The following is an 11,233-nucleotide window of genomic DNA, read 5'->3' as shown; positions in this document are numbered from 1 at the left end:
GTGAAATGTCCCTGTGGTCACCCACTGCAGAACCGTGTCCCACACAATGTGGTCTGGAACAGAACTTCCTCTGAGAATGTTTTCAGTGCTGAAAGGAGTCCCAGAGAGTTCCAGACAGGGAATTCATGCTCTGAAACTCTGCTTCCAGCCAGCTCTGCTCCCTGCAGCCATCCCTGTTGTTCCCTGGTCCTTGGCACACCCACTTCCCACGCATTCCATGTGGCTGGGGAGGCGGATCCAGCCCCCAGGGAGGGATTCCTGATACCTGAGCTTATGAAACCTGCCCATTCCAGATGCAAACAAAACACACTGGAAAGCTGCTTTACCTGCCAGAGGAGCATCTGTTAGACTGACAAATCAGGGCCCTGCACAGGGGAGAGATATTTACTCCTGACAAAACCCACCCACCCTGCTCAGCCCAGCAGCTCTCACCAGGGGAAATTAATAGGAAATTAATAGGATCTTTGCATTGTCAGCTCCTCTTGCCCAAATGGAAAAGCACACCTGATGCTTCCCAAAGGAGGATCTGGTTTCTGGGTGGCCTGACTGGATGGGAACCATCAGGGGCAGCAAAGGGGGTTTGCATCTCCCCACCACGGTGCCTTGTCCTGCAGCACAGCACCTGCCCTGCAGGACTGCCCAGAGGGCTGGGCCCCCAAAACCTGGGCTCAGCAGGCCCAGCAGTGGGTGCTGAGGGACCCTGCTGCCTGTCCTGCTGCCAGGGTGTCTGTCCATCCTCCCACTGCACCCAGAGCGCTCACAGGCACAGCATAGCCAGGCCCATCCCTCCCTAGGGTTCAATATTCCAGACTGCTTCCCCACACCTGAGCAGCACTCCAGTGAGGGCTGTACCTCACCTGAGACCCCAGCCACACCTTCTCTAATTCAATTAATTAAAATCCACTTCTAAAAGGGGTGTAAAGAGGAAATCTCCTCTGCCCCAAAGAACTTATTGGCAGCAATGGCAAGGCACCTGCTGCCCTATCTCCATGAGTTTACAGGGCTCGTTCGAGCCTCTTTCCCCCCGTAGAAACTTGTTCTGTGCCCGCAGCGCTCTGCGGCGGGGGGCGATTCTCCCCTGCCAGTGCCGGGCTCTCGGAGCGGCACCGCCCGGGCCTGTGCCCTGTCGCGTCCGGCTACACGGGCTGCTCCCGGATCATCCCGCGGCTCCGCTCCCGCTCCCCGTCCCGGTCCCCTTCCCGGTCCCGATCCCGCTCCTGATTCCGGTGCCAGTCCCGATCTCCATTCCCATCCCCGGTCCCGGTCCCGATCTCCATCCCCATCGCGGTCCCGGTCCCGATCTCCATCCCCATCCCGGTCCCGGTCCCGATCCCGATCTCCAACCCCATCCCGGTCCCCGTCTCCGTCCCCCGGTATCCCGATCCCACGGTCCCCGTCCCCCGGTGTCCCAGTCCCGGTCTCGGTCTCGGTCTCCCTATCCCGCTGTCCCAGTCCCAGCCCCGGTCCCGGTCCCGGTCCCGGTCCCGGTCCCGGTCCGGCGGCACCTGCGGGACCGGAGCGCGCCCCGGCCGCAGCCGAGCCACGCCCCCTCCGCCGCTCAGCCAATGAGCGCGAAGGAGCTCTGGCCATCAGCCAATGGGAGCCCGGCGGCCGCGCCCCCGCCCCCTACTTGAGGCGCTCCGCGCGGCCGCGCGCTCGCAGAGGCGGCGGCGGGAGCGGGAGCGGCTGGGAGCGCACGGAGCGCCCGGCGCTGCCCCGCACCGCGCCCGAGGCGGGGCCGCTCCCATGGAGGCATTCCCGGGCACCAAACTAGAGCAGCACCGGCACCTACCGCCCGTGGAGTGCCTGCCGGGCGCCCGCTACGGCGGCCGGAGCCACAGCGCCTGCGGGAACGTCTTCAACTCTTGGAACGACTACCTGGGGCTGGCCACGCTCATCACCAAGGCCGTGCGGCCCGGCAAGGGCTTCGGCCCCGAGCCCCCCTCGGTGGTGGTAGCGGCCGCCGTGCCGCCGGCCGAGGAGGAGGAGGAAGAGGAGGAGGAGGAAGAAGAGGCGGCGGGGCCGTACTTCGAGGGCGCGCTGGACTTGCACGACCTGGAGCTGTGCGGGCATCACCACCATCACCACCACGGCGAGGGGCTGCTGGAGGAGCGCTTCGCCGAGTTCAGCCCCTTTCCCGGGCGCGGCGGCCCCGCCGCCGTGGTGTTCGACTGCTCGGGGGAGCACCCGGGCCGGGAGGGCTCTGCCCACGCCTGGGGCGGCGTGGTGGTGGCGGGGCGGCTGCCGGCGCACCCGCGGGCCGCCTCCCGCCTGCTCAAGCCCGAGCTGCAGGTCTGCGTCTTCTGCCGGAACAACAAGGAGGCGGTGGCCCTCTACACCACGCACATCCTCAAGGGACCCGACGGCCGCGTCCTGTGCCCGGTGCTGCGGCGCTACACCTGCCCCCTGTGCGGCGCCAGCGGCGACAATGCCCACACCATCAAGTACTGCCCCCTGTCCAAAGTGCCGGCGGCGCGGCAGCTCCGGCACGCCCGGACCGCGCTGGGCAGGAAGGGCCGCTAGCGGCCGGGACCCCCGGGGCTCGCCCCGCGCCCCCCAGCGCTGACACCGCCCCGGACCCGGCCCCGCTCCGGGGCGGCCGCTGCGCGCTGGAACGCGCGGAGCCCGGCGCCGGGCACGGGCACTGCGAGGCGGAGATGCGCTGTGTTTGTTTATTGTAAGAAAAAATATATCTATATGTGATTTTTATGGAGACGGCGAGGTCTGACTGGGTGCGGTGTGCGGTGGGGGGGGGTCCGGGGTTGAACCCGCGGCCGGTGCGGTGGCGGGGTCCCGGGGTCCCGGTGCCCGTGTCGGGGGTCCCGCGGCGGGGCAGCGCCGCCTTCTGCCGCCCGCCCGCCCGGCCCAAGTGCTCCGTGCGGCGGGAGAGCCGCTTTTCATTGCTAATAGCAAGGTGTTTAATTAGGGTACAACACTCCGCCTTTCAGCGCTTAAAGCAAACATCCCAGCGGTTCCTTCGCCGGTGTTAATGCCGCTGTGCAAATCGCCATCGGAGCTGCACTCGGTGGTTCGCAGCTGCTTCCCGGAATTTCAGCATCCCGGCGGTCAGCCTGCCTCCCGTGGGCACCGATGGCGCTGGTCCCGCTGGTCCCCGTGTGGAATACGCGGCTTTAGGGGAGGTCTGAGGGGAGAAAACATCCAAGTGCGTGTTTGAAAACGTGCTGGCTCTGGGCTAGAGTGCAAACCGAGCCCGTGCTGCTGACAGAAAGGCAGAAAGAAGGGCAGTGGAACAAGCTTTGATGCAGCTGTGTTTGTGGTGGAGAATGGGGGAAACCCGATGGGAAGAGACCTGCACAAAGCAGAAAGCTGTGACCGTAGGAGAACGGAAGAAAGGGAGGTTGTTTATTTTCAAGAGTTCAGAGAATGTGGCTTTAACTCCTTGCAAGTAAAAGAGATCTACCCGTGTGGATAACAAATATCCTTAACTCTACACAGACTGTACAAAGCATAAGAATTGGGCTGAAGTCCTGGACCACCTTGGGTGATGGCAGTTCCTTGGTACTGAATATCAGCCAGGGCTATATCACTTCTAATCCCCAAGTGAAAAAAGGCTTTTTTTTTTTTTTTTGGTTGGTTTGTCTGTTCGTTGTTGGTGTTTTGTTTTGGAGCTTTTTGTTTGTTTTTATTTGGGGTTTTTGTTGGGTTTTTTTGTTTGTTTGTTTTGAGTTTTTTTGGGTTTTGTTTGTTTTGAGTTTTTTGGGGTTTTGTTTGTTTTTTGTTTGGGGTTTTTTTGTTACCCAGAGGCAGGACAAGGAGCAGCAGCAGTTTGGAGTTTAAGAGTACTCTGGAGCAGAGATGGGTGCTGGAGTTTTCAGGCAGAGTCACACTGCTGTGTGCTCAGCAGGGAGGTGAAGAGAGGTGGGACATCACCAGGAAGGTGAGAAAGGAGATGGGACAGAAAAAGGGAACTAGGAAAGTGAAGAGTAATCCACACTTGAGTGGGGGTTTTTTTTGAAAAGCTGCTCAGCAGGGTGGCAGGTGCGGTCAGGAGAGCAGGACAGTCAAGGATGGAGTCAAGACACGTGGGATGGGCTGGACATGGGGACCCAGGGTTCATTACTCACTGTTGACTCCCAGCCGCAGCAATTAGGAGGGAGAATCTGATTTTGTGTGGAAGTGTTCCCTTAAATCTCCATCAGATGGCTCCAAAGATGGTGTCAGGTCTAATTATCAAATGCAGTGGGGTTTGCATTAAATAACACTCAGTGACTGCAGCTATCCTTGTGCTGAATACACTACATTTTGTCTCTTGCTCTATGGGGAGTGCACCACAGGCTCTTCGAAGCTGTTAGATGTGTTTGGTTTTGTGATTCCTGGTCCACATAGGTTTAATCTGTGTCCACATTAGAATCGAGCTCCAGTGTGATGCTGTGAGAAGAATTTTCTTCTGTAATTTTGTTACCTCCTCGTGGGAAGTTTGAAGATCCTTATATACATTTTGATGCAGCTGACTGTTACTGGACACAAAAGCAAGAAAGATCAAAGAGAAAATGTGTCTCGGGTGTTTTCTGAGGGTTCACTGGGCTGGATTGGAGGGGTTTGCCATGACCCTGCCCTCCCTCTCTGCTCTTTCCATTCAGCTGCTGTGCAGCACCAGCCTGAAATCCCTCAGGATAACAGCAGATCTGTGTCCTGCATGGCACTGGCCTTCTGCAGAGCCTGTGTGAGAGGAAAGCTTGTGTCCACAGCCTGCAGCTCCTGGTTCTGTTCTGCAGGGAGCTGCAGCCGTGCTCTGGAGAGGCCAGAGCTGCCTGGCCCCACTGCTACCCAGCACTGGGCATCCCATCACAGGTAAAGTGCAAGGGTAACAGCTTCAAGACCAGTTGGGGGTGGAGGAGGTTAAAAAAAAATAAAAACAAACCTCAGTTTATTGCAGAAAGATGACAGGATTCAGCAAAAGCCAGCCTGACAGCAAGGCTCTTCAGTTACTTTATGTAATCATTCAAAAGGACAGCTTGCCCTTTAAAGATTTACAAGCGTGAGTCTAACAAAGACTAAACCTTAAAGGATTTTTGATTGGTTTTTTGAAGTGAGCTCCTGTGATTTCTGGCATACTCCTTGTGGCACTGAGTGAGCAGAAAGATGCTTGTTCTTGGTCAGTCTGAAAGGTTATTACAATAGACAGTGTTTGTTTTGCTACTTTGACTCCTTAAATACAGGGAACTGTTTGCATTAGTAGTTTAAATTCTAGGAACAGCAAAGAGCTTAATCTGAAATCTATGAAAAGTGAGATTCTATTTTCACTCTTCTGCAAGCATTTGCAAATCAAAATATTATGGTCACCCGATTAAACTTGTGCATGTAAGTCATGGAATCTTTTCTTTAGTGATAGTCTGGCAAGAGGAGTAAACACAATATTGGATAATCATCCTCAGCTGGTGTTAGTCTTGGCAAAAAGCAAGCCACTTCTAATTAGAAACTACTTTCAGGTGCAGAGGTAACTTGATTCAGCTGAAGTCAGGTAAGTTTGTGCCCATCTTCAGTGGAAGTTCTGTTTGGGCAGGTTGCTGTCAGTCTGCTGACCAGTGCCTCAGGTAGATGCCATAGGACCAAACCACAACAGCTATAAAATGTCTTTTTTTTCTTTTTTTTTTTCTTTTTTTTACAGTGCCAGTTTGACCCACCAGATATATAGATTAATTTTTACTGGAGATGAGTTGCTAAGAGTTGCATGGGGAGGAAGATGATTCTAAAATGACTGTTTTCTGGACAAAACAAGTGATTCACTAAAAATGGAACAAGGTTTAGCAAAGCTTCCTGCCCAAGAGAGAAACTTAAAGTGCAGCAAGGGAGGCTTTAATTAGGAAAATGCAGTGGAATAGTTTGTCAAATCTCTATCCTACTGTAATTAAATGCATTACATTTATTTAAGAGGAGGACCAGACAAAGTGTAGAACATTTCAGCTACAGCTGAAAATGGCAAGAAAAGGAAGAATTGGGTGGGGTTTTTTCACCACTTGAGTGCCTACTTCCTGCAATGCTGCAGTAAACCACAGGATGGGCACTGGTGCCTGGATGAGAGGCACATTTTGGATCTTGCATTTCACTGACCCAATGCCTTCCCTTTGTAGGCTGGCACCACTCAGCAGAACCCTTTAGCCACAGGAGGAAAACTTGCTTACATGCAGCAGCTCCTGCCAAGGACAGCAGCCCAAGGACAGGGAAATGACAGAGATATCTTTCATTTACAGCAAGACAAGCCTTCCTGTACTCTTGCTGTCTGAGATGGCTCCTGGCTGCCCACCATCCTCATGGCCTCACTGAGGTCACCAAAGTCATGACATGTCCTGGGCTGCAGTTGTGGCTGTGCCCAGTCAGGAGCAACACCACTGCACCCTGCCAGTTCTCATAAATGTGGATTTCGTAAGAAAATATTAGTTTTTATAGGTAAAGCACTCTAGGTAAAGCTTAAATATAATGCCAATTATGCCCCTCTTCTGCTGAGGACCCTGCTGGCCCTGCCCATGGCCTGGGTCAGTGTCTGGACTGCTCCTGGAGTAGGTAGGAAACAGCACTTGTCATACCTGACACTGCCCTGCTGGAGATTTATTTTAATCCAGCAACATTTGCACCCATTCAAACAGCAGCAGCCTTAAGTTCTGCCTTCTAAACACAGCCTGTCACAGTTTGTGTTCTTCTAAGGTTCACTGAAAAATGTAGCTGTTTAAGGGAACATGACTCAAACAAGGCAAAGATTGACACAGAACTCATTTGGCAACATTTTCAGGTAACCAAATTTTGTGTTCCTGTTTAATGATGGCGGGAGATGGAGGTTTGAGCTGTTGGGTTTGGTCAGCAGAGGTTTTTGATCACTGTCAGTATTGTGTCTAAACAGATCGAGCAATAAAATAAACACCCTGGCATGCCTGCAAAGCTCACATCTCCCCAGCCTGTTCCCAAACTGCCCAGCCCTGAGAATGTAATACTCACTGACAACATTGCCACAATCTCAAATAATGCAAATTAACAACACAGATTGGGAAGCAGCTTTAGCTGGTGCAGGGATGACTAACTCCCATCCCTGTGTGGAAGTGTCTTTGTGTGGATACAATTAAAACTGTGCAACCGAAGGTAAAATCACTATTTACACATTCCAAGGCTGCAGGAAGGCAAATGTTGTGATAAAAGGCTGAAAGGACCATCTGAGGAAGCACAGGCCAGGTGGTGTCACTTCAGTTCCTGGGAGAATCAGAGGAAATCCTTTCAGAACATCTTTTTGGGGATGTGCAGAAGACAACTGGGAACAGCCAGAATGGAATTACTGAGGGTAAGCCATGCCTGGCTCACCTGCCTTCTACAATAAAAAATCTCTGTGGATGAGGGAAGGAGCACTGGATGTTCTTCATGTCAGCTTTAGCAAGGCTTTCAGCACTGCCTCACACACTGTCCTTGCACCCAGCTCAGGATGGAGCCCACCTAACAAAGGGGGCAGCAAACCTGGCTGGGCTCAGCACCGTGGGCAGGGCTGGGTTGGAACATCCTCCAGGCCTGGAGCAGCCACAGGACGGCACTGAGGTGGGACCCAGCCCTGGGGACACAGCTGGGACAGGGCTGCTGGCCAGAGGGATGGACAGGAGCCTGCTGACCTCAGGAGGGAGCAGGGCAGCCAAGGAAGCAGCCCTGCAGTGCCAGGCTGGGGGCACAAACAGGGAAAAGGTGAGCACGAACCAGCAGAGCCCAGGCTGTCTGAGCTGGGCACTGAACTGTGTGGGCCTGGATCCCAGCCTGCAGAAGGGAAGTGTCCCCCTCAGTTCACCCCAGCTCTCCTGTGTGCTCTTTGGGCTTCCACTGCCCCCACACAAGGACTCAGCCAAATGTGAGTTCAGCAGAGGACCAACACAGTGTCCAGGGCTGGAGCACACACCTGGGAGGAAAGGTTGAGGGCACAGGGCTTGTTCAGCCTGGAAAAAGGAACACCTCACAGCAGTCTCCCATTTCCTACTAGGAAGTCTTCTGGAAAATTCCAGCTTTCCACAGTAGTGCACAGTGAGCAGAGAGATACAGGGTAGAAGCCAAAAGAGAGAGGTTTAAACCTTTTGAGAGCCACAAAAATGACCAGAGAGCTGGAGCACCTCCCCAGTGAGGAAAGGCTGAGAGCTGGGGTATATCAGCCTGGAGAGCAGGCTCCACAGAACCCTAACTGTGGCCTTTGAAGGGGGCCTGCCTGTAAGAAGGATGGGCACAGATTTTTTGGCAGATTTTGTTGTGATAGGAAAAGGGGTAATGGTTATAAACTGAAGGATGGTTGATTCAGATTAGATATAAGAGGTTTTTTTAACAATGAGGGTGGAAAACAGTAGCACAAATTGCCCTAAGAGTGGATGCCCATCCCTGGAAACATTCAAGCCCTGAGCAACATGACCTATTGAATATGTCCCTACTCATTGCAGCTGAGGGTTGGACTGGATGTCCTTTGAGGTCCCCTTCCACCCCAAACCATTCTGGGACACTGATTTTTCACTCTGGAACAGGCGAGCATTGGAAGAGGCTTCCCAGAACAGTTGTACAGTCCTCAGCCTCAGAGGTCTTCAAAACCACGCTGGACAAGCACAGTTCTAAGGACCACAGGAATTCCACAGCCAGCAGTGTCCCCTTTAACAGCATTCAGTGACACAGAATGCAAGGACAGCAGGAGGTGGCTGAAGAACAGCAGCACCTCTACTCCAGATCCAGTAAGCACCATTACTGGATGGCTGCTGGTCTCTAGTTCCATCCTTTTTGGGACTGTATAAAGAACAAAAAATACTTTTTTTTTTTTATGCTTAGAAAACACTACTTCTGAAGGAGTCCTGTGATTCAACCAGCAATGACAGGATCCAAAGACACAAAAATCAAGCCCTGAGAAGATGGCTCTGAGAGCGAGGTTTTCCCAAGAAAACTACTGGCCCTGGATAACCCAGAAGAGGGCAGGAAAAGGACAAGAGGAGTATTACAAGTTCTGTTCATGCACCAGGTTTCTCAGGGAGAAACTAGCCCAGGTGTTCTCACCTTCTCCTTCAGCAGGTACAGAACAGGTCTGAGAACAGAAAATGGTTGTTCAATAGCTGTTCTGCATGAACACATGGTGCAGGACTCACCAAAAAGTCAAGACACTGCAGCAGCTAATTCCTTAACTTGTTTATTTATCATTGAAGAAACACACAGCAGCAAGTTCTGTGTTGGCTTCAGTGTGACCAGATTGTTCCTTGTTGTTACTGCACCCCAGCTTTAAAGTCAACACAGCCATTACTACAAATCACTTTTTTGGAAAGGGAAAGAATTGACCCTGAAGACAAAGAATTGGGGGGAAAATTGAACAATTTCTCCAAAACCACACATTTTAAATATGACAATATTTATAAATCCTTGAAAGGCATGAATTATCCAGTAATGGAAAAAGCAGTTGTGATATTGGCAACAGAAAGTACATAGCCATATGCTTACCAAAACACAAATTGTAAAAGCTGCAAGTTTGATTTGTACACTGCAGCAGTGTGTACATTACTGGAACAATGACTGCAAAGTGGCCTCAGAGGTATTATGTATTCAAGTAAATCTACAGAAAATATCCCAGTGTAGCTAATTCACAATGTTTATTGTATTCAATTCAAATTTAAACAACTTACTGAATTTAGATAGTGATAGAATATCTCAGAAACAGCCTGCCCTCAAAAATACCTATTTAAAGAGGGCTTTTCTACTTTTTGGCTAATTATGCAAATTCTTTTAGCTCTGCTTTTTCAATAATTCCACTGTGTGAACAGAGGCGTTTTCAAATGCGTGTCCTGTGACAATAATACCCCATTCCAAACTAAGAGAGACTAAAAATAAAAAGGGCAGCCTGTTTTTGGTGCAGAAGAGAAGCTGTACTGAAGACAGCTGTTGGGCTTGCTTCTTTTTATTTTAGCAACAAATGACCCATGAAATAAGCATCATTTGAAATCTCAAAACCTGGCATTCAATTTCCAACCTTCTGCTGTGAGTTTTGTGCATGATCAATCTATATGAGTAAGTAATTCATGCTTTCATGTTACCTCAAAACATTGGTTAAAGAATTCCAAATTCAGAATGTTTATAAGCACAAATATAATCTGTGGATTCCATCAAATCAAAGCTAAAACATCGGTTAAACTCTGTGATTCCCACTTAACGTCGTACAGTGGTCCACCCTTCTTCGTCTGTCTCGTTTTTAGTGCGGCGTGCGGGCTCACGCTCCTTCTCTGCCTTCCAGGATCCTTTCTCCTTCTCCCCATCCCTTTCTCTCTCTTTGGAAGCTGCTGGGGGAGCAGAGGTTGGAGGAGCAGCAGGAGCAGGGCCCGAGCGCCGCGGCGGCTCCCGCTCCTCGCCGCGCTCTTCCCTCCTGTCGTCGGCGCGCCGCCACGAGCTCGCTGCGGTGCGGGGAGAAAGAAAAACAACTCGGTCACGCTCCAGCAGCAGCCTGCAAGAGCTCCAACAAACAGCCCCCACCCTGGCAGTGGGGTTTACTGATCCTCAGCCCTGACAACAGGGAATACCATCACAATGGCCAAATAGACGTTGTGATTTTATAGGAAAGTACAGCAGAACTACTCAAACCTCTTTTCAGGTCTGGGATTGTGGTGAGCAAGCCCAGTGTCATCTTAAAACACAGCAACTGCAGTAAGAATGATCTACTGCTGTATGTGGTTTTATGGTGTAAAAACATATTCTTATATTAGCAGAATTAAAATCACAAAAGTGTCTCCTTAGAAATGACTGAATTCTGAAAACAGAAAAATCCTGACCTAAAAACATCTGTGGAAAATTTCGCTGTTACTAAAAGAGAGGAAATTGCTCTTCAGCCTACTGGAATCAGAGGTAAAATGGTACTGAATTACATGACTCCACTAGTAATAGCATCCACCACCCTTTACTGTAAGAAAAACTGTTCCTTTCCACCAAAAGGATGCTAAGAGTGCCCCCCCAGCTGTGTGTGAACAAAGCTGTGGCAGATGCCAAGAAGTCAAATCCCAAAACTTCTTGATACATTAAAAAAAATCATCTCCACACTGAGCACATTCTGCCTTTCTGTCAGCAGCATCTCTGTGTTGCCATGCTCTGTTCCAGCTTGCTCCCAAGGAGCACCCACATTTGGGGCAGAGACAAAATGAGATTCTGAAGGTAAGAATGTCAGAATTGGAAGATGTGGTGGTCCCTCCAGGCTAAATGGATTTGCTGTTAGCGTATTTTTAGAACACAGCAAAAGATTAATAAT

General features: G+C 51.3%; 2 protein-coding genes across 2 annotated transcripts in view; one reads left to right on the top strand and one right to left on the bottom strand.

Moving 5' to 3' along the window:
* The first annotated feature begins 1,738 nt into the window (after positions 1 to 1,738).
* Positions 1,739 to 2,532, top strand: NANOS1 (nanos C2HC-type zinc finger 1). Its single transcript, XM_054277307.1, has one exon. It carries the CDS (start codon positions 1,747 to 1,749, stop codon positions 2,521 to 2,523), a length of 777 nt encoding a protein of 258 aa, XP_054133282.1. The 5' UTR covers positions 1,739 to 1,746; the 3' UTR covers positions 2,524 to 2,532.
* Positions 2,533 to 9,123: 6,591 nt separating this feature from the next.
* EIF3A (eukaryotic translation initiation factor 3 subunit A) overlaps positions 9,124 to 11,233 on the bottom strand; it is a 29,675-nt gene continuing 27,565 nt past the window's right edge. Inside the window, exon 22 of the mRNA XM_054277129.1 lies at positions 9,124 to 10,388. Within this exon, the coding sequence (XP_054133104.1) occupies positions 10,147 to 10,388 (242 nt within the window). The 3' untranslated portion in view covers positions 9,124 to 10,146. The remainder of the gene's footprint in view (positions 10,389 to 11,233) is intronic.

The sequence above is a fragment of the Melozone crissalis genome, unplaced genomic scaffold (genome assembly GCF_028551555.1).
Source record: "Melozone crissalis strain CALT ecotype California unplaced genomic scaffold, PUWL_Pcris_2 ptg000019l_1, whole genome shotgun sequence".
Taxonomy (NCBI): domain Eukaryota; kingdom Metazoa; phylum Chordata; class Aves; order Passeriformes; family Passerellidae; genus Melozone; species Melozone crissalis.
Note: the sequence above shows the minus strand (reverse complement) of the source record. Positions and strands in the feature narration are given on the sequence as shown.

What these genes read in the sequence shown, in the direction of transcription:
- NANOS1 (XM_054277307.1), top strand. Translation starts at nt 1,747, where the DNA reads ATGGAGGCATTCCCGGGCACCAAACTAGAGCAGCACCGGCACCTACCG.